At 40.4% G+C, this 25,869-nt stretch overlaps 1 protein-coding gene across 2 annotated transcripts; it reads right to left on the reverse strand.

Moving 5' to 3' along the window:
* Positions 1–3,061: 3,061 nt before the first annotated feature.
* Positions 3,062–23,599, reverse strand: WDR1 (WD repeat domain 1). 2 transcript variants are annotated; one of them, XM_054391477.1, is made up of 15 exons: positions 23,534–23,599; positions 23,138–23,259; positions 19,257–19,347; positions 16,128–16,275; positions 14,185–14,365; positions 12,294–12,371; positions 11,537–11,617; positions 11,185–11,418; positions 10,238–10,325; positions 8,435–8,591; positions 7,694–7,781; positions 6,592–6,702; positions 5,940–6,113; positions 4,739–4,883; positions 3,062–4,457 (listed from the first exon to the last, which is right to left on the reverse strand). In XM_054391477.1, the coding sequence occupies exons 1-15, from the start codon at positions 23,547–23,549 to the stop codon at positions 4,348–4,350; spliced, it is 1,824 nt and encodes a 607-aa protein (XP_054247452.1). In that variant the 5' UTR covers positions 23,550–23,599; the 3' UTR covers positions 3,062–4,347. The 2 variants fall into 2 exon arrangements, with proteins under 2 accessions (XP_054247452.1, XP_054247453.1); XM_054391478.1 differs by lacking the exons at positions 14,185–14,365; positions 16,128–16,275; positions 19,257–19,347.
* Positions 23,600–25,869: the final 2,270 nt, after the last annotated feature.

A 25,869-nucleotide genomic window follows, 5' to 3' on the forward strand; every position in this document is an offset into this window, starting at 1 on the left:
CCAACACAGATTTGCCACAGTAAAAATCTCACTTGACAGCTATGCATTTCACCACTGATAGCAATGCAGATGAGGTGAAGGACTTGACTTCAGATACCTGCTCCCACATACCCTCAGAAGCTGAGGTATGTGAGCTGGAAGAATGGATCTCCTGTCATCAACATTTCTAGGCAGTCCCACAAGGACAACGCAGTGAGACATGATGGTACTTACAGGTCCCTTCCAACTTAAGCTGTTCTACACTTCTATGATTCCTTCACTGATTAGCATAATTTCCAGGCCTCTCTGAAGAGCTTTACACTCTTAGCACAAGCATGTATGAGAACTGGCTTGTTTTCAGCCCAGCCAGGTAACTGCACCATTCTACTCCTGGTCACAAGGAAGGCATCTTTTTCTCCTCAGTATGCTTCCATTGCAGAGACAGCCATAGCTAAATTTATCATAGGCAAAAGGTTTGATCAGCAGATCCTTCCTTTTGCCAAAGCCATGAAACAGTAGCTGCAGTGACACGGGCAGCAAGACAAATTCTTCGATTCTCTGCTTTGAAAGGTAGCTTCAAAAAATTGAATTCCAGCTTGAGGAATCTCACAGCTTTGGCAACTTATTGTAATAAGTTTCTTAAGCAAGATTTTGAGGCAGTTAGCCTCACTCTGAGAAGCTCTAATGATGAAGAGCAAAAGCATTTAGAGAGGAACAGAGATGCCCAAACATCTGTTGTGGATCTATAATTTTGTCATTTGTCCAGCTTTCTACAAAACAACTTCCATCTCCAACTGGATTTGTGACGCCCTTTACCTCTCCATTTACTCATTGCCAGTTAAAGATCTCATTTAGGATTTACTGATGCTATTCCACAGAACAGCTGCTGTTACTTTCTGGCTGACAGTAGAAACCAGTAGAAGGCCAATGTTGTGTACAAGCATGGCAGAAATGGAACAGGCAAGCAGGATTAAATCACACTGCTAAAGTGGGAAAGCAAAAGACAGCCTGCAAGACAGCCTTGTGAGGAACTCCTGGTCACGTTAGTTCTCCACCTCTATACCCAGCCTCACGAAGCTATGTTTCCACTGTACAGCAGGTATACTGCCAGTCATGGTGAAGTGAAACCTGCTGCTTTCCAGGAACTGCCAGCTAGGGCTCCAAAGCACGTTCATGCTTAAATTGGAAACCTTTAAGACTAATGAGGCTTGAGGAGCCACATTTGGTCAGGGCTTGAACTAGCACTGAAATACTCAGAGCCTGTAACATAGCAATACTTGGACTTTGGATTTTGTTTTGTTTGGGGCTTTGTTTGGTTTTTTGCTTTAATTTGCGTTCTCACATACAGCCTAATTTCCTTTTGAGGTTACCACAGTCTGTACAGTGGCGCTGAAGAACAGAGTTTGGGGATCATGGAAGTCAGGAGCTTGTGACAATCCATCCAGGCTATTCCTGCTGTTCCTCTGTTCCAAAGCAGGTCAAAGGCTTGATAGTTGCCACCAGCTGCTATCTCCACATCCTCTCTCACCCCAGGCAGAACAGGGCTTACAGAAAATGGGAAAAAAAAAATCAAAACAGTGGCTGAAACAATCAGAATTTGTCTAACAGACTGGCTTCCATTTCTACACTTACATTTAATAGTCACCCTGACAGTGAATGGCTGTCCTCATTTTTGCAGAGGCTGACAGTCTACATGTTTTAGAACAAACAGGATTGTTGAGAGAACAAACTCAGCAATGTCCTGCTTCCACATAGCTGTCTGGAGAAAGGTCTGCATTCTCTTTGGAAAAGGTTTTTCATTTTATACAGCCGAGTACAGCATTTGTTTCCCCTTTAGTAAAAAAAAAAAAAAAAAAACCAACACATGATACAGCTGGCATTTTAGGGTATTAGTGGAAGGCTCAGAAACTTTGGTGTCTTTTGTGCAACTGAAATAAAGTAAGACTCATACTGTAGCTAGGTGCTCCTGCTCCACTGCTATTTCTTGACTTTTGAGTTTAGCACAAGACTGTCACTCTGGATAGAGGAGATGTAGGTAGGGGCCTGATTCAGAATAGTACAAGTGGGCTCCTCTAAGTTTGTGATGTGCCTGTGCTGGATCAACAATCACCTTGTGCTATGACATTTGGTCCCACCAAAGAATCTCTTTTCAGTTTTGTAGTCAGGATTTGCTGTCCAACTACAAAGACCATATTAGTCCTTAAGGATTAAAAGCTCAGGCTGTATGCCAACAAGCAAATCCAATGGAAGCTGAAGCACGAGCAACCAACCCCCACAGGCAAGCATCCAAACATAAGGGTTTCTCGCTAAAAGAAACTCTGCATGAACAGAAGCAAATATGACCTGGTCCTAGACGTAACCTTTCAGACATGATGCACAAGTTCTGATGTGCAGGAAAGAATCCACTGGTAATGGTAGGAGGCTTCAGAAAATTAGGCCATTTGGGCTAAACACCTTTCCTCATTTTCCTCAGAAAAACACTTCACTAGCAGGCCCATCTTGTACAAAAGGCAGGATTTGCCAGTGAATTATGTTCTTTGCCCATAGACATTTGCATAACCTCCCCTCCCTCCCCAGTTTTTAACATTACTTAAATGACAAGGATTCAACTACAACAGGAACCCACTGAGTGGATTCAATAGCAGCTCTTCCACATCAGACTTGGGGAACAATGGATGAACTGCACAGGGACTGGCACAACAATAACAGAAGTTCTAGGGCTAGAAACTGAGAAATGTAATTTTTTTTGGATCTTAAGCCTAATTTCAAACATACCTTTGTGCAGACTTCTCTTGTCTTTGCATCGTTAATAAACAGACATGCAAAAACTGCCAAGGAAGAGATGCAGTAAGCACAAAGAAAACACGATGCAAAATATTCTGCTTTTCAGATAAAACCAAGGTCAGCTATATATGCTGGTTTGCATGCCAGAAGATACTTGCTCACCACTCCTAAAAAGAAACATTTTTACTTTAAAAAAAGATGATTTTTATCAAGTCATTTTTGACAGGCAGTATTTTTCAGCAATTGAACAACGGTCCACAGTATGAGAAGCAGCAAAAGCCTTTTATTTGCTGTATAATTAGTGTCATTAGAAATATGATTGGTAAAAAAAACAAAACAAAAAACCACCCAAACAACCAACCCAAAACCCAACATACAAGTTCACACAGAAAAGGAACGCTTCATAAAAACCAAAGAGCACCCAAGTGGTCACGGTGGTGAAGACTTAAAGAAAAGGTTTTTTTAAAAGTATTCCAAAAGTTCTGGACAGTAATAACTTTTTGGCCACTGAGATGGTAACAAATCTTCCTACTACTTTGCATCAGTGTCCTCCTCCACCCTTGCTGGACTGCTAGCTCCAAGTGACTTCAATGTGCTGTAGAGTGTGAGAAGGGAACTAAACACAAGATCTGTTTGCATCAGTTAACGGCTTCCATGCAACTGTTCCGCACATGCAAAGGCATAAAACTTACTCAGCAAACACTATCATCTCAAAAATCACTTCAAGGCATAACAATGCTTCACTTGGTTTAATTCCTGTGTCTTCAAAAGGTGGTACTGCATAATTTTTAACAATAACATGCTCCTCCTCCTTCAAACACAAAATATCTTTAATCTTTGAAACAGAATGATTTTTCTCCGACACTGAAATGACCAGACATTGGCAATTCAAGACAGTAACAAATGTGTTTCTAAAGCAAGAAGTTGCCACAACAATTATTTGTAAACATTATACCCACAACAGTAAGTACATCAAAATCCCACACTTCCACCTTAAAATAAACCACAAAACTTTGACATGAAATACATAAAAAGTTTATTATGTATGTACCCCATTGTGTTATCTGAAGGAGAGAAAAAAAAAACCAAAACAACCTTGAGGCAACAGTTTGGTGCAGTACAGAGAAGCAAAGCAATATACAGTAGCTGCACACAGCTTGATTGGTTTCAGATCACAACTAAATACTCTTACTATGACCGTTAGTACAGAAATGTTCTGTAATTAGAAAAATGAGAAGTATTACTCTCATGCTGTACAGTCTTATATTTCTTGGTTAGAAAAGAAGAACTGATTGAGTTTGAATCTTTCACGCCCAAACCTTTCACACCAACTTGCTTGGCTGTTGCCTCTGGAATGTTCAGCACAAAGATTAAGCTCCAGACATAATTTAAGTGCTTTTCATGTGCAAACTGTTACTGGCTAAAGCTTTCAAAGTACATTTAATTACAGATATGAACACCCTGTAAAGATATGAGGATATGATAGCAGACCCAGAGGCCAATACAGATTTTTTAAGAGAAATGCTATGTTCCACTGCAGTAGTTCTAGTCCCTGATTAGGTCCTTCCAAAGAGAGGGCTTATTTCAATTGTAGGAGATAGACCACTCTTTGACAGAAGCATCATGGGATGTTGTTACCAGAGTATGTTCATCCAACCACGCCAAGCCGCTTACGTGATGTAGTCTGTGAGCATCTGCATGGCAGCACAAAACAAGAGAGTTAGGAAAGCCAGGCTGACAAAGTCACTTCAGCACTTACTCCAAATGGGATTTTCAGCATTAAATACTAGTAGTGTATTTTAAAAGTGACTCCAACTAAGAGTTCTGGCTGCTGTACCTTGGAAGAAATTAACATAAAGGCTGAATTAATTTGGGGGCATTTAAAGCTTCTTACTATTAGCTCAAGAGGTGGTACTGCGTTGGATTTCAAGAACTACCAGCAACTTTCAAAAGTAAGATTTGGAGGGAAACATACCTGGTATCTTGACTCTGGTCTCTGGATCACTTACAGTCCAAACATACACCATCATGTCCATGCCTCCAGAAGCAAAGTGTTCATTGTCTGGTGACCAGGCAATGCAAACAACTTTTGCATGGTGTCCATAAAAGACATTATGTTCCTATTTGAAAGGTAGAGATACAGTGTTGTTTTATTTCATTAGTCTAAGTCCCTGTTAACAATAAGCTACTACAAGACTCCAGATAACGTACATCCCAAGTGGGGATGGATGTTATAAATAAACCAAGTGGTAGCACCATTTTCTGCCTTTTAAGCACTCACCAGGCCAATAAAATCCAACCTTTTGTAAAAAATATCAAGACTCTTCTATGAAAGCTAGATCTGTAAAGTGCTTGTGCAAAAAATCACTTCTTGCTTGGAGGCTTTAAGAGTAACTCCACAGATTTCTAAAAGCAAAATTCTTTCAGTTTTATCTAGAAAATGAAATGTTTTTGTTGAATTCCATCGTGTGTTTATTTTAGTGTGGTTTCAGCCAAAGCTTAATGACTTTACAGGCTGATACACATATTGACTGCTCAGCTGAACAGTGGAAATTGCCCAGTGTTTGGTTCTTGGTTGAGACACACTGGTTTGAAAGGTGAAGCAAAATGCCTTGCCCTAATGTATCCCTTTCATTGCTTAGTTTTTACCATTGAACTGTGTGCCACAGCCATCAGAGTTTTGTTGCCAAATCTGTTTTATTTACTTCATTAAATTTTATTCTACTGCATTATTCTCAAGCTGTGCCTGAACTCCTGTCCATTTTACAGAAACACACAAATTCTCCAACAGGCACACATGGATGTTGTTTTTTTCCAACACACTGGGGATTCAGCTGACCCAAATAAGGAACCTGCATACTTCACAATCTTCTCTATTTAACTACTGCTAGCCTGTGGAAATGCAACCCCTGCTCTAATTAACTATGTGTTTATTAGATGGGTTTGAGTGTTTTCCCAGTATCCAACCTATTCCTATCATCTGGAGGCTTCACATGGGCTGCTGTGGAAAGCAACACCAAGTGAAAATAGGTAAACAGCCACAGAAACACCAAACACACATCAACAATTTAACAATTTGGTCTCACTAGCTACACTACATTTCACCACAACAGATTTAGAGGTGAGATGCCAGTCTGTTTCTGAACAAACAAAACTCCCAGCACAACAATTCTTACCGCATAGCCATCAGCAACACTGAAGACAGTGACAACTTTGTTTGCATCACAGACTGCGAGAAAGGCACCATCGTGAGAATATGCCAGGTCAGTAACAGGACCTTTAGCTTCCAAAGTCTTCTCATCATTTTTCAAAGTGGTTCCTTGGATTGAATACAAATGGACGTTGCCATCCTGCAAATAAATAATGAAGGAGAGGGGAAAGTAAAAAAAAAATTATTTTCCAACAGAAAGAGGAAGGCTTACTGACTTCCTGAAGTTTTTTGCATCAATGCTACCTGGTAGTGCTGATATTAAGAAATAGTCTAAAGAACCTGTCATTTATGCTGACTATAATCCACCAAGTCTGGAATACTAAATTAATTTCTAGAATCTGCTTTCTTTAAGCATAGGCTTGGGTAAAAAAAATTTGACAATTTAAAACCAGCAAATACAAGCTAAAAAAAAAATCAAATCAGTGTTAGGTCACACCGGTAGGAGAACCTGGGGTATTGAAAGCTCAAGAACACCAACTACAGAGTTTACTTGTTACATCAGTTCTTACAAACTGCCACCTACTACTTCTTCAAGACTACACACCTACTATTGTTAAGTGCTTCTGTTACTAGTACCAGTGTTCAAAGTAGTACAATTTTAGGAAGTGCAACCTTACCGCTCCTCCCACTGCTGCTGTACCCCCTCCAGGGTGAATGGCTACAGCTTCTGGCTCATAGCCAAGGTCATCAATTGCAAAACATTTTTTCTTATCCTTCATCAAAACAATCTGTAAATGAAAAACAAACTAAGACAAAGTGCTTTAAACATACCCATGACTAAGCCACATTGCTTAAGTCACAAATAGACATCTACTCTCATTGCTGAGAATTTTATTATTTTCTGATCTTAAGGGAACAGATTAATTCTTATTAAAAAACACACACCACCACAATAAAAATGAAAGGAATTCCTAGATTTGGTGAGTAACTAATCTGCTGCACTGGAGTACTTATGTGTTCTAAATTAGGCAGTGCAGGGCATGCTCTACTGCCTTCAGCTTTGCCTCATTTGGTCTGAACATGAAAGAAACATGGATCAAACAGTATTTTTAGCAATGCCTACTCCCTTCCTGCTTCACTGTTGAAAGAAGGGAGGCAGGGCCAAATTAATAACAAGTTAAAACTCCAGTGTTAAGTTTTAAAGGCTACTTCCTATACAGCTCTGTACCCTGGAAAACTGAAATAACTCACATGGACAACCGGTTTGGAAAACACTACTGAAAGTCCCAAGAGAAAAAAAACAAAAAACAAACCAAAACAAAACAGCATCCATAAAGAAGCCATAAATCATTAGAAGCATGCTTTGATCCAAGCTAGTCCCGCTGCAGTCTCTGGTTTTGTGTGATCTCAGTACTACTGCCAAGAAAATGAGAGCTACCTATGTTGTACAACAGCATTAGTTAATTGATTAGTTGGATTGGAAGGGAAAAAATACCCACAGGCTGCAGCCTTCCAGCACAAAGTTGAACTGACAAAAATTCAGATGCATGCGCAGGAGAGACCATGTGAAATTTACATCTATACATAAAACAGGATGCAAAAAGGCAAGTCTCTCTCAAGTATCCTGCTGATTTATACTCCCCATTGCTCTTACTAGGAACTTCTGCAATGTGCAAGGGGATCCCACACTAATAGGTATGTCAAAAACCATCACAGTACCGTGCACAGCATTATAACCAGAGCAGTTGTGTTGATGATAATCCACAAGTTAATACTTACTTGTCCAATGCACAAGACAACAGTATAACCACCAGGACCCACAGCTAAACATTTTGGTTGAACATCCATTTTCACAGCATCCTGGCCACTGGAGAAGACATGCCAAGGTGGAGAAGCACGAAGGACAAAGCAGAAAGAAAATTATCCCATGCCTGCCATATTTAAAACTGCCTATTGAAGTGATCATCCACTAATGACCAAGAACATGTATAATTTAACTTTTTGGTTTGTGTTTTTAATAATCTGCAAAGTTTCCTTCTGTTTAGTGCTTAAAGCATTAGCATTTTGATCAGGTAGTTCACCTTCACAGTGAAAGTCAGTGTTACCACATTAGAGTTTACTTTTTCTAACTAGGTGACCTTAATAGGATTCTTTTTTGATTCAGTTATGATTTCCATGAAGAAACAGCTGTGTCCCACCCCTCCTAATCATATTTACTACCAATATTCCTGGGTATTTATTAACTATCACACAGGAATCCTTCCCATAGACCCTAAAACAAGCCGTCTGATACAAGGCACATCTCTAACCTGTGGAAGAGATGTGACAAACAGTCTGGAACGTGTTTCTTGTTGTCACAAAAGCAAGGTTGGGACAGCAATCATTTCTATAGTTTCCATGGTAACTTAAAACCTGAGTAAATCGTAGCACAAAATTCCTTATCATATAAATCAACAAAACTCTTGCTGTAAAATAATCAGGGCAGCAACTACTAAAATAAAAGGCAAGATTTTAACTAACCTGTAGTCCCTCTTGCTAAGGCTGGTATAGCGCACAGTGTCATCCATACTGCAGGTGACCAGCTGATCCATTTCATCCACTGCCATTCTAGAAACCTGGTTTGTGTGGCCTTTCCCAGAAAAGCCATCATTCTCTCCAGTTTCAGAATCCCAATAATGTGCATAATAGAATTAAGGAACATTTGAAGACACTGGTTTAGTCAGATACAGCATCACAGAAGTCAAATAACTGCCAGAATATCTAAGGATAGAAGGGATCTGTTGAGATTCTTTAGTTTAAGTCACAGCTCAAAACCGTTGTCACCTACACTGATCAGAGGACTGGAACACATCTTCTATGAAGAAAGGCTGAGAGCTGGGGTTGTTCAGTCTGGAGAAGGCTCTGGGGGCACCTTATTGCAGCCTTTCAATACTTAAAGGCCTATAAGAGAGATGGGTCAGACTTTTTGGCAGGGCCTATTGAAATAGGACAAGGGGTGACGGTTTTAAACTAAAAGAGGGGAGATTTAGACTAGACAGAAGGAAGAATATTTTTACAGTGAGGGTGTTGAAACACTGGAGTAAGTTGCCCAGAGAGGTGGTAGATGTCCTATCACCATAAACATTCAAGGTGAAGTTGGATGGGCCTCTGATCAACCTGAACTAGTTAAAGATGTCCCTGCTCACTGCAGAGTGGGGCTGGACTAAATGACCTTTAAGACCCTTTCCAACCCCAAACATGCTATACTTCTGTTGAGTTTTGAATATCACCAGAGACAGAGATGCTATGAGTTCCCTGGGCACCCTATCCTATGGCTCACCATATTGATGAAGCTGATGTCCTGTAATGAGCTAAATTGCTACAAACAGTAGCAAAGACTTGAATGATTAGCATTAGGTGTGAAAATAGGAAATACTTTAATGAATTACAGCTATAAGCTATGGCTTTCCCTGATGTTTTATATTAGCATCAGTTTAAATTATTCACATGGTGCTACAGCTACAGCTTTGCAAAGAAAGGAGTCTTCTATGTAATGGTTTATCCCACTGTGACACCATTTTAGTGCATCACAGCAAGCAGATGCAGGACTGCAATTATTTATAAGCTTCAGAAGACTGGGGAAAACAAAAAAAAAAAAAGCTAACAGCCTTCTACCTGAACAGATCCCAACCTCATGCCCTTCAACATGCCCTTTGGGAACCAGGCCGCATTCCCAGCGTTTTGCTCCAGAAACCGACAGGGCTGAAATAGTCTCAGAAGTACAAGGTCCCTTCAGTGGTGAGAAAGTCTAATGACAACTGGGACACAAAATAAAGGACACAATCAATGAGCCACAGAAAATTAAAGCCCACACCTTAATGCAAATGAGAAAACTCAACAGCAAAGAGAAATGCATGTTAGTGGGTGAGAGACAGATCAACAAGTGCTCATCTTGTTTTGAACGTCTAGACAACAAGATACCTAACTTCTGGCATGCAATATATTCTGCCTATTGTATGGAACAGCAAGAGATATTCTGTCTTACAGGTAAAACAATTTGTAGCAAGTTACAAGTTGCTAACTTACTTGCTCTTCCGTACTATCTACCACAGTGAAACTGGAAGTTAAAACTTGGCTTGTATTTATCAGTCAAGTTTAAACACAACCAGTAGAATAGGAAAATGAGGGGAAAGAAAAATAAACTTCTTAAGACATAATTCACTTGCGTCCAATAAATGTTAAGTTTTTGTCTTTGGCAAAGCTTTTTTCTTTTCCTTCTCCTAATGAGTTCTCTCAGACACAGTTCTCTCCCTAGAACAAATCTCACTATCATTCAAAGGATATTAATATGACCGTCGTTACTTCCAGAGTAAATGTAGGACTTGCCACCATTTTTATGCACTGTAAGACACTGAATTGATTTACTATGACCCTGTGAATTAGACACAAATAATTATTGACAGGCAATTTTTCATCTTCACATATACATAAATCAAACCTATTTTAGAAGGGTTGTAGGCTATTCAGAAAACAGCATATACTTTTATTCACAAGTTATTAAAAAACAACACACAAAACACAAAAATCCCACTGAGAGCACAAATGGCTAATTAGCAGCACAATCATTCAGCTGTTGCAGCATTGCTATTTCCAGGTACTGCTCCTTGAAAAGAAGCAATAAGCACAGTGAATATCCTCTTTAGCCTGCTGGACCAGAACACCTATGGGGCCTTTTCACAGACAAAGTTTGCTTTTCAGGCACTTTGATTCAAGGAAAAAGACTAAATATGGTCATGTACCCACATAACTGCTGGGATTATAGTAGCAATAGCAGGAATCTGGGACGTCTGTTTCTAGTTCATGTAAAAATGAAAATTCCCCTGAGAGTGCTCTGACAGTGAACTCCTTAAAGCCTAAAATAAAGCTCAGTTGCAGAGTAACCCTGGTCACCTTGTCCATAACACACTATCACCAGTAGAAGGAGACATTACTGGTAATTTTCTACATTTTATTTCTTTTCTCATCTCAAGAAAGCTTAAAAGCTGTGAAAGCTAAGCTGATAATCTTAACTGAAACCAAAATCAGTCTGTGCATTTGCACGAAGCACAATATCACGCAGGTGACATTTTAACTTCTTGATTCGTGTGACTTGGAGGGGTCTGGCACACACACCTTATCTGGCAATGCTAATTTAACAAAGCCATTTTCCAATAGTTACAGTCCCATTGAGACAACTTCAACCACAGAGTCATTTATTGCAGCACTGGTGCAACAACTGAAGTTTAACCTACCTTTATGACACGTAAAGGCTTGTTTGGATTGTTCTTGTCCAAATAATTGATATAGCCAGAGAGGGAGATAGTCAGTAAATGGTCTTTCTGCCACAAGCAACCCAGCTGCTGATCCAGCACATTTGATCCCATGTTAAAAGTACTGACAACAGAATTAGCACCAACATCCCAGATTTTAGCAGTTTTATCTCCAGAAGCAGAAAGCAACTGACTGCTATCAGGGCTCCAACTAATCTGTGAAAACAAATGTCAGCACAAGATAGTAAACGCATTTATTGCTGCAAGATTTCCCAGCCCATTAACTTGGTAAAGAAATACTGCAGACCAGTTATACAAATGAAGGGATACTCACAGCATAAATACCTCCATCATGAGCTTTGCCTCCACCAAGAGCACACACCTTCTCTCCAGTCTTCCCATCATAGACAAAAATCTTAAGAGAGCACATACACACGACTTAAAGGGAAAAGCAGGAACGGAAAACACACCCAAGAACTGCAACACCATTACTTGCACTGCTCAGATCATTCCTGTATTCTATGGCATGCTTGCAGGTTTATCAAACACAATCACAGTAAGCCACTCTATACATTAGATACTGACATTAGAAATTCTGGAAGATGTTACATTTTTGACTCTTGCTGTGACAGCAGCTGCACTGCAGCTGCACTGCAGCCACGGGAATATGCCATTTTAGGAGGAGCTACCTATGATGTCACTGTGAAACCTGCCCTTATCAGCAGGGAGTACATACAGAGCTGGGTTGCTACCTATGAGTTCAGAATTTCAGCCAGACTTTTCAGAATCCTAACAAGGATATATATATATATATATAAAAAATAAAAAATTCTGCTAAATTCCTGCCAAAACAACCTGTTAGAGCAGCAATATACCAGGGAGATGGGGTGGGGAAAAAAAGCTGAGTGAGAATAGTCTGGTTGGATAGTTGTTATAGCTTTATAGGATACTTAAAAATGTAAGATAGCAATTTCTTAGCATAAGAAAGAAGCAGCACCACCGATATTTTACAATCTTATTCTCACAAAGCATAAGAAAATCTTATGCTAAAATCACTATCAATAGAGTGTCCTTTTTTTCATTTTTTTTACCTGGCCATCTGCACTGGCTGTAGCAAATCTGTTCCCATCAGGAGAAAACCTCACACAGTTCACAAACCGTGTATGGTCCTGTAGGAAAAAAAGTAAGTATCAGCACACCAAATTCAAAGCATATCTTTTTACACAGAAGATAATCCAGTAACAAAAGAAGTTCTCATCAGTCATAAATTAGTCATAAATTAACTGCGTGGGAAATGCCTCCTGTAGAGAATTGCTATGAAGCAAGTCTAGGCTCTGTGCGAAGAGGATCCTGGGGACCAAGGCCAGTCCAGGGAAGAATCTGTCAACAGCACTGCTGTTGTTCAAACAACTTCACACAAAGTGAAAGAGTATAGAATTTCAGGGACAAGTAGGAAAAACCTCTCAGCTGCAGCCTAGATGCAAACATGGATTTCTTCCCATCTGGTCACTGAATTCCTCTGCAATGTTCTCAAGATTTTGACTCTTGCTTCACTATACAGAAGAAATTTTATACACAGAAGAGTACCTTATCATTCTTACTATAAAAGATACAGGCTGGATTTCCATTTCTGGGTGACTGTTTTAGAGGTAGCTCTGTGAAGTCACTAGGCAAGACTGATGTATGCTCCCCAAATAGATTATTTACTAGTAGGAGAACATTCAAACCATGCTAACTAGAAAACATGTGTTAAATAGGGAAGCACTACAATGAGGCCAAGGCTCCCATGCAAAGAGATTTGGAAGACTATTTTTAGTATTATGAAAGGCAGGTTCTAACCTACTTTCCTTAACTATAGATTTATTTACTTTTTTCTGATACCTCAAGCTCTGAACTAAACCATGTAACAGCCTGTACTAGAATTGCATATATCAACTCAAATATCACTTTAAAAAGGAAGACTGCATCACATAGTGGTGTAAACAGCACTTGTAAGCAATTCAGTCTTCAGAGTTCCAAAAGAACCAGCTAAGCAAAATGCAAGTATCAACTTAAGTTCAGAAATATATTAGGCAACTACATCATTTCATTGGATTGCAGAGCTCAAAACAATTCCTTTTCTAGAACTGGAATGAAATCCTTACTGAAGTCAGTGTATGAAGACTACTCAAGGGACATAATTGAGAAAATTAAAGGCCTCCTATGGTGTTCTTAAAAATATGAACTAAACATTTTCAATTTACTGTTGCAATAATATTCAGCATCTCTGCCATTTTTGAGGCAAGAGACATCTTCCGCCATCAGGAACAGCTGCAGAAGCTTTAAGCTTTTTATTTTCTTTGGCTTCAAGTAACAATGAATGCCTTAAATCAAAGAATGACTTAGGGAAGGGACTTGTTTAATTTATATAAGAGATTTTAACTAGTAGAGTAAGAAACAAAGTTAAATGGAATGTGCAAACAGAAGTTACACACCCACAGCTTGCTGTAGAAAGCGTTTATGCTTTCAAATATCTGCACTTACCCTTTCTAAAACTGCCCTGGGATTTCAGATTTGAGCACTCATAAGCAGATTGGAAAATTCTGTCCACACCACCACATTTGACTTGAGCACTTTGGAGACTTTTAAGAAATTCTGCACTGGGAAGCAGAGCTCAGAAAACACCAGTAGGGCCAAGGAAATACTCTGCTTTTTAAGTTATGAAAGAGGATGAAGAGCCAAAAAAAAAAAACCCACTTTTTTTAAAAAAAACATGCTTCAGGTTTTGTTCTTAATCAATCATTTGTTTCCTTGTCCAGAGACAGGCCTTCAGCTATGCTCAGGTTTAAGAAAGCCACTCAATAACCAACCTTGCCTCAAAAGGGGGAGCTAAGAGCTTTTATTATAACAGCTAGTTGTGACATGAGCTACAGGCTCCTTGGGAAGCTTTCAGTCAACTTGCTGCACAGTTTAAAACAGAGCTACATCTGAACTTAAACTCACACTTAATGTAAACTTGAACTTGAATGGCGGTCCCTCAAAGAAAGCAGCGCAGTTGTCATCACTGCCAGTTGCCAGACGATACGGTCTCGTTTGTTTGATGTCCACGCTATTGATCACTTTGTTGTGCCCAGTAATCTCGCCAACAGAAGAACCGCTATCCCACAGGAACACTGCTCCAAATCTAGTTAGGGAAGCACACAATAACTACAGTTCATAGAAGTTACATGTAGATTAACTCCTTCAGCATCTGCAAACGGCAGATTTGACTGCACTCAAAGAAAAGAAATTAGGTCATCTCGTTAATCTCATGCAAGCGCCATCATAGTTCCCTGAAGGCTATTTGAGATCCTATTCTTCAATAGGAGACATTTGCTGAAGAGAACAGACAAACAAGTTTCATGTATAAAGGTGCTAAAATTCAGAGATGCAAAAGATATTCTTCAGTAAGTCTGTTGCTTTATAAAAGAAAGCAGTTAAGTTATCCCATTTCCCTAGTCACTGCACAGAATGAAGAAAGCGTGGATAACAACATCAAATCACTGATCTGATTATTTAGCCTAGATTGGGTACCATAGTTTCTACAGCTATTATTACTTCAAGGTTTAAGGAAGAAGAGTTCTAACAGCATTTTTGTCAGTTCTTACATCAAATTGCCTTTAAAAAAAATTAAAAAGGTGTAATCAATACAGTGGCATTAGACTCTGAGAGCACTGCTATCAAAAAGGGGTTCTACAGAATCACTTCAAAAAAATTCTAGACTGAAAATGCATCCACCTAAGAGGAAATTGGCAGGGTTTGAAGTAGGACAGCAAATATACATAGTATCTACCCAGGGACTGGTGAGGGTTGAAGGAGGGATAGAGGACAAAAGTCTCTCAAATACCAATACATGAAAGTGATTATAAAAATATATCTCAGAATTATTGAGGCTGGAATAGACCTCTGAGATCATCAAGTCCAACCTATGACCTATTGCCACCACATTGACTAGACCATGTCACTAAGTGCCACATCCAATCTTTCCTTAAACACCTCCAGGGACAGCGACCCCACCAACCTCTCTGGGCAGTCCATTCCAGTGTCTGATTACCCTTTCCATGAGGACTTGCTTCCTACCATCCAACCTAAACCTCCCCTGGCACAGCTTCAGGCCATGCCTTCTCATCTTGTCACAAGTTGCCCAGGAGAAGAGCTCAACCCCCACCTTACTACAACTTCCCTTCAGGTAATTGTAGAGTATGATAAGGTCCCCTCTCAGTCTCCTCCAGGCTAAACAACCCCAGCTCTCCCAGCCTCTCCTCATAAGACTTTCACTCCAGTCTCGTGCAGGGAGTCAAACAACAGGATGACGCCACAGTTTTCAGACATTCAGGTATAAGACTGCCTGGTCTAGACTCCACCTTAAAGACTTTAAACATTAAAGGACACAAACTTGACTGTAATGGGCACCTTGTTTAGTCAGATAAGGACAACCGGCTGTGATTTTCTTTTAATTACCATAAGGTCTAAGAACATGGCATGTTGCTGAGACAGAAAACTCTGACACTATACTTTTTTTTTTACTTATTCAATCATGTCCTCTCAATTTGAGAGGAGTGAAGGAAGAGGGAGAATTGTCTTGTGATTCTCCCTTCCTACTCTATCAGAATTAGACAAAAAAAAATCCACTAAAAGGCATATTAAACAGCTATCACTGAACACAATATCTACCTCTAAAAACCAAACAAGTCCCACACCATTTTTAAACTGAGCAATTCTAACAGTACTGTATTTTCCAAGTAGTTTCACAGCTGTCAAATACTGCATAAGGAATTGTGCTGCAGAACAGCATAACCTGAAGCCTAAGCAGGCAACAAGCCATGATTTTCTTAAGAGCCAGCCTTGTTAAAATACAGAAGTTTACAGTATGTGTGTGTACACACAGAGAAACACGAATTACTCACTTTTCCCTTCCTTCTCCAACCACAGCAATTCTCTTACTGTCTTCAGTCCAGGCAAGGTCCTTTATTTTTCCTGCAAATGGCTGATACTCATACTTAAGTAGGTGTTCCTTCTGTGTCGTATCCCAGATTCTCAGCTTTCCAGAGACATCTGCCATAACAAAATAGAATATCATTATTGTTGTTTCAGCATGAGTTGGTCACGTCTCAGTAATCTGCTAGGATACAGACTTTCACCTACACTGAACACTTGCATTAGAGACCTATTACCTTACCCTATTACAAATACTACAAATTACCTCATTTGGGCATGATGAAGACTATAAATCACCTCATTTAGGAATGATGAAGACTCCACCTGTTTCACTGAATTATACTTTTAGCCAGACATTAAGGTTCAAGACATGCAGCAATAAATACGACATATAGAAACAACTTTTACAGACATGTGAAGAAATTGCACAATAAGAATTCTACTGCTATCAGCTGGTGTCAAGTATGTGTTGACACCACAAAAAAGGCCCAACCAACTCAAACCAGTGCCTCCCCCAGCAGCTACAAGACAGCTTACCCACACTGCACTGGGAAGCAAGCCACTCTACATCTACAAAGAGAGCAACCTGATGGACAGTGGCTGACACTAAAACTCATACCTCAGCTTTTCTGTACCTGCAAAGCAAACCTGTTTTGCATACAAATACCAGGTGTATACAGACAGATGTCTAACAGAACTTGATCCACACACATTCATTAGCATACTTTTCTATACAGAAGCATGTATGCACTTAGTGCAAGTATCCACATGCAACATTATCTGAATTATTATAAAGGAATCCAACAGACTATAAAAATTGGTAATGTCACTAACAGCAAACAGAGCACAGGTCGTAACAATTTAAGAATTAATACAATGACGTTCTCCTTGCTCACTGTTTTGTCTCAGCAGCCTTAAAGCTTGCTTCTGTTTAGAGCAATTACTGTGAGGCAGTATTGTAACCAGAGGAATCGTTCCATATACAGACAGGTTTGCAAATCTCTCATGAAACCCGCACAGCAAACTCTGTGCGTATTGGACCTTCATAAAAGTCACTGTGCCAAAATATAAATCTCTCACCTCTGCAGAACATTTGAGTTCTGTTCCCTGTTTACTGGTGCATCTTTACAGTTCAATTTAAACAACCCTGTATCTTTGGGATCTGATCATGCACTCATCTCTACTGCTAAAAGGACAGATGCAGAATCCTTCATTTTACTTAGAGAATTTGCTATTGAACCATAATTTTAATGTTAATGTGGACTTCAAAATCTAATTGTTTGCTCCATCTATTCATAGATAGGACACATACAGCTTTAACTTTGTGGTATCTCCCAATACTATATCTGCTATGGCTGCAGGAAAAGAAAGTACCATAAAAGCCACAAAGCTCATTGCCAAGGGTCTGTCTCAACAAGCACATGAAATATTAATGCAGGTTGCACAGCTAATGCAGATTTATAGACAGAGAAATGAATCTTATATGTTATACTTAGAAACAGCTTAAACAGCCTGGTGCTATCTTCAGACCCCATGCTCAGCAGTATCATAAAACTATTTATAAATAACATGCAGAAGACACTTTTTAAGGGAAATATTGCAGCCTGTACTCATTGACTTGAGTCTGACAAAACAACTTCTGAAATAAGTCAACTAAACACTCTGCTAGGAATAAGGAGCTTCTTTAAGATGATGATTAATGAACACCTTCACAGATCAGGCTGTGTTTATATTACTGAAATCTACAAAGCTGCAAGGACAAAAGAGATGGTTATTCTGAAGGTTAAGTACAGCACAAACCAAGAACATCGAGTCTGTAGATTAAAGAATACAAACTGGATTTTAAGAAGGTATTCAATTTGACATATGGTTCACACACAAAACTGAGCCAAGAAAATCCTGGCTCTGGTTGGTTCCTTTCAGACAGGGAGAAAAAAATTTACAAAAAATGCTATGCTATTACTGTTCTTAAAGGTTCCTCATCACTCAGAGGATACATATTCTACATATGGCTTTCTGAGACACAGCAAGCCAAAAAGGATAGAGGATTTTAAAAAGTACTGTTCCCTTTAAATTGCTGAGAGAGAAACTCCCATTCTGCCAAGAGCTGTACATGAGTCTGGACTCCCCTTCTAAGGAGGCCATATTCAGAATGCTTTATTTTCAAATATATTACTTACAAATTATCCCTATATTTGGGCATATTACTTTCCTTTTTAAGCATTTCTGACAACAGGAAGCTGATTGAAAAAAAATCCATAGATTAACTGTAAATATTTTTTTTAAATGAAACTATAGTATGGTATTTATCAACTGTATACTAGTCCTCTTGAAAAACAGATCAATTGTTTGAAGCAAACTTTTGTTAAAAAGAATTTGGTTAGTTCTTTAAGTTAAAAACTGAAACCGTTTCTGCTAATAATCCATGAAAATCAAGCTGTAGAAATTCACGTCACCAATCTCAGACTATTAATTCATGTGCCTTACATGCAAACTGAGAATCAGCCTCTTTCCCTGCTAACTTACCAAAGAAAGCTGTTTTACTTCAGTTTACAAATGTAAGAAAATCATGATAAGTCTTGCCAAGTTCAGTCAGGAAGAAAGGAAGAGGGGGGTAAAAAACAACCAACACCAACAAAAGAGTATATACTCTCTTTTAGAATCCCTCCCCTGTGCCCAGAGTATCAAAGTTTATTAACAAACAGAAACAACAGTCCTGTTTCAGAAATAACTTTTCATTCTGCTGTATGTACACCAGTAATTCATTATACTAGATTTGTTCTCTTAATTTAATGAATATTAAATTCTTAGCTTCAGACAAAGTATTTGAAGTTCATTTTCAGTTTTCTTTTAATTTAAGTAATGTTTTTAAATATCAAGAATGTCACTAAACTCACTGCTTTAGAAAGAGGGTAGAGCAACAACCACAGAAAAGATTCCCCCCTCAGACATGTATACAAATTTCACTGAAGCACATCACACTGTGCATGTTCTGCAGATAAACGTGAAGCATTAGTACTGTTTTGACACTATGTTTTGCACTGAACACTTCAACAGCTCTGTCCACAGATCTCATGCAGCACACACTGATACTTTACCTCCAGATGCTATGTAGAATCCACTGGGAGCATACTTGGCAACTACAACCTGATGGGCATGCTCAGTGTAGATGTCAGCAATTGCAGGATTCTAGTTTAAAAGGGTAAAAAAAAAAAAAGTTACTAAGCTGTATTTTTTTGTTTTCCAAGGAATAAAATCAGACATTCAAAAATAATATTCAGAACTTGTCCTCATGCTCCTTCCCTCTGTCCTTGCCTAAAATTGAGAAGCACAGTGCAAATTGCACAACACTACTGACCAGTATTAGAAAACACCAGGCTGATTTCTAGCAACTGAGAAAGTATTTCCTTTAACAGCCAGAACGGCTGTGACCCTTTCCTCTCCAATACCACCTGAAAGGCAGAAAAACACTCTCCAAAATAACAGGCCAAGGATTGGGCTTGCTTTTTTATGGGGAAGGCCCAGGTAAGGCAGTTCCCCAAACAGAATACTAAACATGAGCTGTGCTTTGCAAAACACATCCCAAAGTCCCACTGTAACTGAGTGCAAGAATTAAGCATGCAGTTACCCAGATTGTATGGCTGTTAATCACCACCACGTACTCAAGATTATTCAGTAACCAATGAGGGGTGCAAAGCTTGCTCTTTCTTGCCAGTTGCAATCTAGTTAAAAAGCTAATAGACTAGCACAGGAAAAGATGTTTTCCCTAGAATCAACAGTTGTAGTGGAATTCTGAAAGAAACTCACTGAAACACCATCACAATGTCTTCAACATTTTTTCAGATGCTTAAGGCTGGAAAATAAAAATGACTCAGTGGCTCAGCGTATCAGCAGTGCTACACTACAGAGATGTCATACAAATTAAAGAAAGGATGACACCAAGGCAAAAATCTTTTCCCAATATTAACTGCGTATAAAAAAAAGCATTCTGAACCCTTTCCAAATAGAGTGCACATATGTTGCAAATGTAATCCTTTGCTCCTTAGAGTTTTTTTTCCCTGTCAGGTATCTTCCAGAAACTTGACTCACATGGTCCATTTTAACCGCTAGAATTAATACAGATTTATTCAGCCAAACCAGAAAACCACCTGATGTTATGGTATGACTCAGCCATCCAATCAGGAAAAACTAAAACACCCGCTCTGTGTTAGAAAGCAGTCAGTCTCCTGCTTTCAGGAGCAGTTCTGGCTGTTGCAGTACTGTTCCCTCTCAGGAGACACAGATTACTCACACAAGCAGCAGCTCTTTCTCACTGCTTCTGTGCACTGCGTGAGTGCATTACAGCCCTACTTAGGTCATAATCATCTACATTTACAGCATACATGTCACAATCTTATTTTGTGTGTAACTGGACTTTATCTCAGCAAGATCATGTTTTCCCCATGCTATAGTTGCATGACCTAAAAGTTCAGAGAGCTCAAACACCCCCAGGTTTCATTAGTGGTGGCATACACTAGAAGCTGCTATTTTAAAGCAAGAACTTCCAAGAGTCCAGGAAGCTAAGATGAGAGGCTGGACTCAACACACTGATTTGAAAAGTTAAATAAGAGTCCCAAATTTAAGATACAGTAAATAGATTCAGGAATGCAGTGACAACTTAGAGCTGCCAATTTAAATGCTGTTTCTTGGATAATATTACTTCTGCTTACAAAGATTAGTTTAACTTGTATGTCTTTCCTATCAAGGCCCAAACCACTGCACTTCTAAAGAGATTTTAGGATAAGATTATGTTGTTAGCTGGGATAAATGCAGTACCTAATGTTAGATTCAACAACAAGAGTGAGTTTATGTGGCTTATTTCAAACACTGAAACCAGAGCCACATATGAAAGTGAGCAGCTGAAGTTCCAAGCTTCAAAGTAGGTTTAGACCCAAGAAAACAATACAATATTAATCATGTATCAAACCTTACAAACATCACCAATCCTTTCGGCTTTCCCAGAACTGTTCCAGGACTTTTTCTTGTTAAAGGAAGTCTCCAGCTCATGCCAGAGATTGAGCATTAAGCCTGAACTCTATATTCATCGCTACTGACTAGGACTTCTGACTTGAGACAGGTGATTACATTTTGATGACCTGGTTTTTTAATTGGAGCACAAGCACCCCATTGGAAGGCTGTTCACAGAGGGATTACCCACAGACCTCCCAGAATTCCACTGGCTTGCTGCAAATTACTATCCAGGCTTCTAGATTATTCAAAGGTGGCACAGCTCTCAACTAGGAGCAGACACACTTCCATGATGGGTCATGAACAATCTGCAATGTTCTCCAACACATAAACCATAGCACAAGCTTTGGTGAATCTGTGTCATTGCTACGATACATTCTGTAGCTGTCTGCAGAGCATCACCTGTCAATTATTAACAGTAGCAGATTCTAAGGTAAGCTTGTGTACTGGCATCAATTACACCATAAACCTGCAAGGTTTATGACTTCCATTCTCAACATCCTTTGAGAGTTTAAGCAGTCTAAACTTGAATTCCCACCATCCCACCTCACCAGTACCCAGATCATGCCATGTACTGCATGTTCTGGCTCATGCTGGGACTGATGTTTGCACTAGGCAAATCTTCAGTAAGCTAATTCAGGAAGATAAAAGCAAGTTGTTTTCTTTCAATTTAACCCCCAAAATAGGGCCAGAGGAGCCCTAATGACATTGCAAGGTAGGAGGTTACTAGCCATAGCTTGGGCAAAAACTGTAACTTAAGCAGAGTGGCTTTTCTCTCTTCTCTCATCACACTGTGTGCCAGTACAGTGGTTAATTGGAGCTTCTGGTTTCAGAAAACTGAACTTTTCTTGACACCAAGAATGAAACACTAGTATAACAACATTATACTGAGACACTGAAACCAGAGTGCAAGCTCATTTTCTTCTTCAGTGGATGAATTTAAACTGATACCAAACAAGAATTAAGTTATTAGTAGCATTAATGTATTAGAGCATGACAATGAAGAAATGTCTGAATATAGGAGGGGCATGAGATAAATCAGGAAACCAGCTCATAGAAGTTCAGCTTACAAAGGTGATTTACAGAAGTGGCCACAAACAAATCCATTGTTGTGGAGACCTAAAAATTCCAGAGAGGTATGACCTGCCTCTCCTGCAGCTCTCCCCACTGCAAGACAAATTTGCAGCAAGAGGAAAGTAAATCTATGGAATGACTTTCTGAAAAACAAGCAGTTACTTTGAAACAAGGTATCTTTTTTTTTTTTTATCCCAGCCTTGTCATGTAGTGCTTCCTCCATACTTCATCCAAGGGATGCCATCTTTGGTAAGAAATTATTTAAATAGTTCACTTAACATTTCTCTGGTGGCAACCAGAGAAGAAAAATCCCAAACCTCCACATCATTGAAAACATTAACTGGGGTATTCTAGTATTTAATCAGTAAGAAAAGTTCCCTGTGGCCAGGGCTTAGAACTCAACCTGCATATAGCTTGCTACAGAGTCTAGCAACTGTTTGAATTCCTGAAGTGTGTGATTGGGAGGAAAAAGCTACAGACTAATGCATTTGAACATACGGGTTTACAAGTATTTCCACGCTTCTCCTATAAGCTAAAGGCCACATACAGCAAAAGGGAGAATTCATTTATCAGGTAAGCACTCAACTACATAATAGCTTAGGAAGACAAACAGGGCCAACCAGAATATACCTGCCTCTCGTCTACAAACTGTCTGCAAAACCAGGGAGAGGACTGCACGTTTTACTGAGACTTTCTACAGGTTTTGACAGTCACTGCCCATGGTTTTATGTCTGAGTCACGCATCCTGCTCATTCCTCTGCTGCTGATCAGAGATCTATGACCTTAATGGAAATCACTAAGTGTGAACTAAGCTTTTGCAGAAGAGGGGCTGCGAAAAAAAAAAAGAAACTTAGCAAAAGCTCTATACTGTGAAACACAATAAATTCGGATACATTACATCAATGTTTCTGATGACGACACATTTTCCATTGGTATAAAGAAAATTGTTGCCCTTAGGGTCACCTCCGATAATTTTGGAAACGCCTCGTTCAACCTGCGGGAGGCTGGCAAACACTTTTTCTGTGGAAAAGGGAGAGAGAAGGGGAAATAAAACCCAAAAACCCGGTTAATTTCCGCCCGTTCTCGGGCAGAGCCGAGCAGCCAACCGCCCTGCCGGCAGGCGCGGTCACTTGTTGCTGTCAGCGGGCTGAGGATCCACCGGCTCCGCGCCCACCTCTGGGGCGGCGGTCCCCCGCCAGCAGGGCTCCCCACCGCCGCCGCCACCCGGATCTCCTCCCCAGCCCAGCACCTCGCCGCTCCGGCCCCCTCCCGCTCCGCCTCGCCGGGGACTTACTGATCTCGTACGGCATCTTCGCCCACTTGTTACTGCGGCGGGCGGTGGTGCTAGAAAGGAAGGGCTGGGAAGGGCGGCGAACGCAGCCCCGCGCAGCGCAGGCGGACCGGCCTCTCGCTCTCCCGCCGCCGCCGCCGCCTTAGCCCCGCGGCGCCCAGCGGCACGAACCAGGAAGCAGCCGCGCGGCCCGCCGCTCTCCCCTGCCTTTGACCATATATAGTCAACTCGGCTAGCGCCGCGCCGCTCCCCGCCAGCCCGCGCCCCACTCCCTCCCCCGGAAATGCCGTCGGCTCGGACGGGCCCGGCGGGGGCTGCACTAGGGCGGCCGCAGGAGCCAGCCCCGCCCCTGCAGGGAACTGTGCGCAGGCCGCGGCTGAGCGGGCGGAGGAGCCGCGACTGGCGCCACACATCAGCTCTGCCCGGCCTCCGGGTGGGCACCGCCGGGTGCGCTGCGCATGCGTGGTTCCGTCGCGTCCCCGGTGTTGGGCTCCGCGAGGCATGCGCAGGAGCGGCGCAAGCGCAGAAGCAGCGCAAGCGCAGAAGCTCCGGTGAAGCCGTCATGGAGGCGGGATGGCGGTTGCCGGGAAAGCGTGGATGGTGGTGTTATAAACGATCCTCACACTTTACGATTTTAAGAATGAGGATATTTTATTTTGAGTAAAATAAGTAAAAGCAGCGCTGGGTGCCCGGGGGGGTTCTCCTGCCCCTCCTCCGAGACGTACCGACCAGACCCTGAGATCCCTTTTTATGGTGTGTGAATTTCGCACCATTAGCAGTTTCTTATCAGTTCCTTTTTATTGCTCAACCAATTGGGTCTTTTACGATGAAAGCAGATGGTCTTTTTTTCAGATGTCTCTCTTCTGATCTTGGTCTGTGCACATGCTCGGTTAATACATCACGTAGTACTATGTTATGTGTCCTTGTGCCGCCTGGTACCGCTACCTAACTTGGCAGAAACCGTTCAAGATAAGATATACAGGGATTATGTCATGGGGCCCTGATGCTACACACAGCTGTACATTGTAACTAAATCTCTACAAAAACAATCATGCTTTTTTTTTTTTTTTTTTTTTTTTTACATTTTAAGCTCTACACTATATAATTAGCAAATAACTCTTTTCTTACTTATTACAATTCCCACTTTTCCTTTTTCCAAGGAATCATTTATTTGTGAATTATATCAGCAAGTTATATCTCCAGACTCTTTGAAAGTTTCTCAAAGCGAGATAAAGCTTCTGAAGCTGCTTCTAGAGAAATACTGGTGTCAGTCGTGGGTTCTAGTTCACGAATAATCATCAAATTTACTTTTTCAATCCTTTGGTTAACAAAAGATATTAGTTTATTAATTATACAGGGACCAAAAGTCAATGCCAATAACATTATTATCAGTGGTCCCATAAGAGTCGATAATAAAGTGGTTAACCAAGGGGATTGATTAAATCAACCCTCATACCAAGATTGAGTATTTTCCCGTTCCTTTTTTCTTTTTTCCAAACCCTCTCGCACTTTTCCCAGTGAATCTCTTACCACTCCAGTATGATCAGCATAAAAGCAGCATTCTTCCCCCAAGGCAACACATAAGCCTCCCGCTTGTAGAAACAATAAATCTGGTCCCCGCCTGTTTTGTAAGGCCACTTCTGATAGGGACGTTAGTGACTTTTCCAAATATGAAATGGATTTCTCTATTCGTTCTAAATCTTCATCCACAGCTGCTCTGAGTGATGATAAACCTTGTTTTTGTTGGATTAAGGATGCTGCTCCAGTTGTCATTCCTGCAATGCCCAGTCCCATCAAGGTAGCAATGGTAATTGCAGTAATAGGTTCCCTTTTAGTGATTTTGTGATTCCTATTTTCCCAGTACACAGACATGGTCTCTTCAGTGTGGTACAAGATTCTTGGTAAAATCATTACTAATACACAGTATTCTTGCTTCAGCATTAAAGTTTTGTTTGACACACATGGAGTTATTCCAGTCCTGGAGCAGATCCATTTAGTCCCATTTGGGGCTATATACCACAAGAAATTCAGCTCCCGTCTATCCCTACTTGCACACACATCATTTATTATATCAGGGGGTATTTGTCCTATACACTTACCCTTGCCTTTAACCTGTTGCATCGTCATTCCCACCCTTTCATTATGATTCCAATTGCATTCAGATGGGTTTGAGAGATTGCTACCTCTGTATGTCACATTTATTCCGATAGCCTCATAAAATGGGGGCCTAACATCATAACATAACCAGCAATGTTTAGTTTTGTTGGGATCAGTATTGTTCAGAGCAACGTAGGAGGCCTGCATCATTTCCCACAATGGATCAGAATATTCCCTCATAA

This window comes from Indicator indicator, chromosome 23 (assembly GCF_027791375.1).
Source record: "Indicator indicator isolate 239-I01 chromosome 23, UM_Iind_1.1, whole genome shotgun sequence".
Classification (NCBI taxonomy): Eukaryota; Metazoa; Chordata; class Aves; order Piciformes; family Indicatoridae; genus Indicator; species Indicator indicator.

Excerpts from the sequence above, each read along its gene's own strand:
- WDR1 (XM_054391477.1), bottom strand. Across the intron at positions 14,366-16,127 it reads GTTGGAGAAGGAAGGGAAAA|ATTTGGAGCAGTGTTCCTGT; the intron begins GTGAGTAATTCG and ends TTCCCTAACTAG. Across the intron at positions 11,618-12,293 it reads CAGCCAGTGCAGATGGCCAG|ATTTTTGTCTATGATGGGAA; the intron begins GTAAAAAAAATG and ends TGCTCTCTTAAG.